Source organism: Cibotium barometz, chromosome 12 (assembly GCF_041138505.1).
Source record: "Cibotium barometz isolate CiBa-2024 chromosome 12, ASM4113850v1, whole genome shotgun sequence".
NCBI lineage: Eukaryota > Viridiplantae > Streptophyta > Polypodiopsida > Cyatheales > Cibotiaceae > Cibotium > Cibotium barometz.
In genome coordinates this window covers 8,584,158-8,589,935 of record NC_141057.1, presented here as the reverse complement: position 1 = coordinate 8,589,935, position 5,778 = coordinate 8,584,158, and the positions used below count along the sequence as shown (strand labels likewise).

The 5,778-nt window shown below is 40.9% G+C and overlaps 1 protein-coding gene across 1 annotated transcript; it reads right to left on the bottom strand.

The window, feature by feature from the left end:
* Positions 1-336: 336 nt before the first annotated feature.
* Positions 337-2,885, bottom strand: LOC147633023 (uncharacterized). The gene is made up of 3 exons (XM_086805779.1): positions 2,446-2,885; positions 2,059-2,129; positions 337-1,270 (listed from the first exon to the last, which is right to left on the bottom strand). Exons 1-3 carry the CDS (start codon positions 2,588-2,590, stop codon positions 1,091-1,093), a joined length of 396 nt encoding a protein of 131 aa, XP_086661905.1. The 5' UTR covers positions 2,591-2,885; the 3' UTR covers positions 337-1,090.
* Positions 2,886-5,778: the final 2,893 nt, after the last annotated feature.

Genomic DNA, 5,778 nt, shown 5'->3' with positions numbered 1-5,778 from the left:
CAGACAGAGTTCTTGAACATAATGAACTCAATGAACTAAGACTGCTAAACTAATTTATATATATGTAGATCAAAAATATCATGGGGCCAGTCCACGCCTTAGTCCAAAATGATCAACCGACCCACCACATCATCCAACATTAACCTTCATCCAATACAAGAGGTTGGTCCACACGCTTATTGGCAGGCTAGAGTACGGGCACTTTTTTCATAAATTAAAAATCAAGCCAAAACGGAAGCTAGAATGTAGATAGAAGCTTTAATACATTAAACACTACGGGAACATGCACTTAGTTTATACACAGGAAAAAAGTGTTTAGTGGAAGAGATGATACGATAGAGCTTGATAGTTTAGATGAAGATAGTATAGTGATTTAGATGTTGAGAGGACATGCCAACAACATTCACAACATAATTTTGACTTAGGCTATGGTCTAATCTTATGGGCATGTTCAACATCCATCATTCTGTTGAGCAAATTATGGCACGTATATCTGATATTGATGCAATATAAGGGCAACACCAAAGCCCTTTTAATAATAGCCCATTTAATGATATAAGGGCAACACCAAAGCCCTTTTAAAGATACAATCATTGCAAAGAGTACCAATTCGGCCTTTGCATCATAGTGAAGCGCTAGATGTTTTGTTTTGTGGATAAATTTTTTTTGCCACAAACCTGAATGGGGTGGAGTTGTATCCACACTATTGCAACTTTCTGGAGTACTTTGACCCTTCCTGTTCAAAAGACCTGTTTGCTAGTAGTTCCTGGTGCCTATCAATAAGGCCACATGCAACACATAGGAAACAATTCCAAAGAGCGTGTTGTCACTTACTGTCGGCGCAAGCATTTAAACTGGCCTTATAAAACCATAGCATGCACCTTTCCTCCATTGCAGGAGTTTGCTCAAGTACTCTCCTGCCCTCACCTTTTCCCCATGTTTGATGGGGAAACAATGGAAAAAATAACTTGACAGATTGTGATTAAAAGCAACTGTGATGGTTTGAAAAAAGAAGAAGAAGTTCCAAGTCTAAACAGGTGCCTGCGCTGTTGAAAGAATTGAGTATTTCCATGTCCTCCCATGTCAGGGTTTATGGGAAGCAACAAAAGAAGGTTGTGAAGAAGAGAGAGTATGCAAGATCATCACAACTGACCGCCACCCTCTGGGCAAAAGGAGGGACCACTGATGCCACTGGATTTCGCGTTCGGCAAGGCGGCGGATCCTTGGACACCTTGTCTGGGATCGTCTGTAAAGTGTTGTTTGAAGAACCCTGCGGTAATGCAGAAATATACATTACTCTTCATGAAGTTATGGATAGCATGGCACAAGAATACTACACACAATTCAATTCACATGGATTTCAATGAGGTACAAATATTTGAACTGATTCACGGATGCACATGAATACACTACAAGGCAAAGTAGGTCACCTGAATGAACACAGAAAAAAAACACATGGCAAATCCCAATTAACACGCCAATTCACATGAATTGGCGTATATGAGATTACACCAATCCCAGAGGACATCAATCCACATGAAGCAAATACATAAGAGTGAACAAGATGTAACACACATCCCCCCCCCCCCCTCCCCCCCCCCGCGCTTCGGAAAAAGGATTGGCTTTGAGATCTGAGTGTCTAGGGGTCTGAGATCTGTCCCCCGAGGCTGTCGAGGGGTCTGCCCGAGCTGCCTCCATGGTGAGGGCAGAAGTCCGTGGAGGCAGCTTGCGAGGTGGCCCGCCCTAGGCGGTGAATAACCGTCTCAGAATGTGGTATGGACACATGCAGAATGCCGACCCTCGCGAGGTGGCCTTCCCTAGGTGGTGAATAACCGTCTCAAAACTGGTACGGACAAGGGGAATCCGACTAATACATCATCAATCACATGAATACACCTCCATTCACATATGTACGCGTGGATGTATGAGAAGAAAATACATGGCGATTCAAAAGAAGCAGTACATATAGATACACATAAATTCAAATCAATGTAAGGCAATCCACAAGCTGAGAGAATTCCATTCAAAACACTTCAATAAACAAGCTGGGGTCAAGACCTGAGGCTGGGGCTTGGGAGTAGGGCTCGAGGGTGGTGCTTGGCAGAACGGTTTCTTCTCATGAGTGCAACCTGCAAGATGTTGGAAAAACAGTAATGCAAGGATTAATGCGGACACATTATAGCTCGCGAGAAAAATTAAACCAAAAAAAAAAATGTTTAACAGCCTTAAATAGAATAAATATGTCAAGCCTAAACCCTCTGCAGAGACCTAATCTCTCCAGTATGACCACCATAAATCCTCTACATTCAACCTTACAAAACCCTAAAATCTCTGCAAAGCAACAATTGGACTTCTGCTAACAACCAAAAAAAAAAAACCCATCTAAAACCCGAATCTCTGCAAGAAGAATCCCGAGTTTCTTTGAAGATAGCACTGTGCTTTTACCAGCTCTCTTGCAGAACCATTCGTGATCGTCAACAGGCTCTTCGGGCGAGTCAAAATCCATCCACTTGGGTGCCTGAATGCTCTCGTAGAACTCGTCCTTCACAAAACCTCGATCAGATTGCTTCCATTCGCCCTTGCACTCCATCGCCACAGTGCAGGAAGCTCTGAACAATCCGAGCTTGCCAAGAATGGGGACGACAAGCCTTGCAGGAAACTCTAAATCGAACTACTGCAGAAACACATCAAGCTAAAACCTGAAGTGATCTGGATTTTTAAAAAAAAACCCTGAAATAGGGTGCAGAAACACAGTAATTATCCAGATATGAGGTGCAAAAATCAACTCAAACGGATTGAGATAGTACAGAGAACCCTAAAATGGCATGCAGAAAGCAAGTAGTTTGGAAGTGTGTGCATGCGTGTGCGTGTGAGAGAGAGCGAGAGAGAGAGAGAGAGATCGTTGCTGATTGATTGTTGGATGGGGGGGGGGGGTGCACTGTGTACTCAACGGTTCACAAAAATTAGTTTTATATTAGAACTTCAACAACCATAGTACTGCCGTTGAGTTGACCGTTAGTATTGCACCGCATTATTCCTTTATTATTCCACGTTGATTCCACTTTGTGCCTTCATTTTCGCTACATATCTTAATTTGACGAACGGTATTCTAAGGCCCTTAGGAAAAACAAAAAGCTTATAAAATTCATATGCTCGTGCAGCAGTTGGAAGAATGGAGTTAGAGAGTCCCGACATTGTGGGTTCAAATCTCCATGCTCTTCATGGTTATTGATTATGGGATCTAGCCAAGCCTATGATATGTATAATGTGGTCTACTATGATGGAATTTGTATATACTAGCTTAACTCACTTTTGGGGCCCCTAGACATGCCATGGGCGGTTGAGCACTTCATGGTTATTGATTATGGGATCTAGCTGAGCCTATGATATGTATAATGTGGTCGACTTATGATGGAATTTGTATATACATAGACTAGATACTAGCTTTACTCACTTTTGGGCCCCCAGACATACCATGGGCAGCCAAGCGTTTGTAAAATAAGGCCATGTATATAAGACATTTTCAAGCACACAATCCCATAGCCTAGACACTAGCTTAACTCACTTTTGGGCCCCCGGACATACCATGGGCAACCGGGCACTTGTAAAGAGGAGGCCATGTATATAAGACATTTTCAAGCACACAATCTCATTATCTCATGATTTGAGCTTGAGGTCTTGATGTCTTGTGGTGATGCTTGCATGTTTGCTTGTTCTTCTTATTTATGCAAGCTTGCTTATGAGTTGTGGTGTGCATAACGGGATGTTTGCTTTCTTGGTTCTCTCTCTCTCCATCTTTATCTAGCTCAGTCTTTTTGCATGCACAGGAGCATTGCTTGATTCTCTCCCTCTCCCTCTCCCTCTCCATCTCTCTTACTCTCTTTGCATGCACATAGGCATTGAGATAGAGGTTAAGCTTTCCATAGCTCCTTGCCTCTTTTGCAAGAAAGAGAGATTAGGGTTAGGGTTAGAGATGCACAAAAGTGGAGCACCACACATATGCACTCAAGGGAGTACCACCATAGCCAAGAGCTTGGGCCCAACATTTGTATTGATGATTGTAAAGGATAAGTGTCCATCTCCCCTAACTCACTTATATGGCCCATGTTGTTTTCACATGGCCTTGGGGTCCATTATTTATTTACATGTCCAGGCACCCATGGCTAATTGCCCAATTAATGTGTTCCCCTTCATTACAAACCATCCCCAGTCGGATAGTTTCTTCCTCGAAACCTTCGATTAGAATCACACAATCATAATGGTTGGGTACAACACTATGGAGAACACAACACCTCCTTAATTCCAAATGCAACTGGAGCATGTTAAGGTACAATCTTCCCAAAGAGTATGTAACTCTTACATTGCTGTAATTCTGCATACCTTCTTCTTGAATTTTTACTCGCTCTTGTATCCAAGTCATTGACATGGTGGGGGTCACCCATTGCCTCTTGGATGTTCTTTGTATATTTTGTTACCATTCTTTTCAATCCATTTTTGCATACATTTTGAATTTTAGATCACAAAAATACTTAAATTCTCTCACTTGTCATTTGAAAGATGTACTAGGAGTCCCTTTTCACATAACACCTCCTCATAATTTACTTAGTTCTTCTACAGTTTTGGAGAAAAATCAAGAAAATCAAGAAGATTAAAAACTTCAAGAATCACACATTTTTTGTTTCTTGTTTTTTTTTGGCAAAAAGTCAATTGAGATGAAGAAGAAGATGGATCAAGAGCTAGGCTTTGATACCAATGCAAGAAAGAGAGATTAGGGTAAGGGTTAGAGATACACTCAAGTGGAGTACCACACATATGCACTCAAGGGAATACCACCATAGCCAAGAGCTTGGGCTCAAGATTTGTATCAATGATTGTAAAAGATATGTATCCATCTCTCCAAACTCACTTATATGGCCCATGTTGTGTTCACATGGCCTTGCGGCCCATTATTTATTTACATAATCGGGTGCCCTGGCTAATTGCCCAATTCATTCGTTCCCCTGTATCACGTGCATTCTTCCTACAAATTCAGCTGGTGCATCAAGTAAAGGCAAAGAGAAGTCAATGATCCCCATGCTTTTTATTATGAAGATCATGCTTCTGCTATTGTATTTTTTTATGACTTCAAACTTGCCACTAGTGGTGGTACTTCACTTGTCATTCCTTGGAAGGGTGAGGAGTAATGAGGCTCGGGGGGTTCACCTAAAAATATGTAAGTATAGCATGTGAGTTTCAATGAAGGAGTTTTTTAATTCAAAATTTTAAGATCATGTTTCCTCTATTGTGTTTTTTTACGACTTCAAACTTGCCACTAGTGCTGTTACTTCACTTGTCATTCCTTAGAAGAGTGAGGAGCAAAGAGACTGGGGGGTTCACCTAAAAATATGTAAGTATAGCACGTGAGTTCAAATGAAGGAGTTTTTTAATTAAAAAATTTTAGGTAAATTTACAAAAATACATTTACAAAAGTTTTGGAAAAAAAATAAGTCCATAAAGAAAAAGGGGTCATTTTATTCATGAAAAATTCACAGCTAAGCGGTTTTCTAGATAAAGTCTTTTGCATCAACATACCAATTACTCATCTCATCAAATACAACATTCCTACCCACCCTCATCTCATGTGTGATAGAATTATAACATCTGTACCCCTTTTGCTCAAATGAGTAACTAATGAAAACACTTTTTTTAGCCTTTGTATCCAGCTTACTATGTAGCTCATCAGGAATATGTACATATGCATTGCATTCGAAAACTTTCAGGTGTGACAAATCTGGTTTT

Coding starts and splice junctions, on each gene's coding strand:
- LOC147633023 (XM_086805779.1), bottom strand. CDS start 2,590: ATGGAGTGCAAGGGCGAATGGAAGCAATCTGATCGAGGTTTTGTGAAG. Junction 2,130..2,445: donor ATGGTTCTGCAAGAGAGCTG/GTAAAAGCACAG, acceptor AACATCTTGCAG/GTTGCACTCATGAGAAGAAA. Junction 1,271..2,058: donor CTCCCAAGCCCCAGCCTCAG/GTCTTGACCCCA, acceptor GCATTACCGCAG/GGTTCTTCAAACAACACTTT.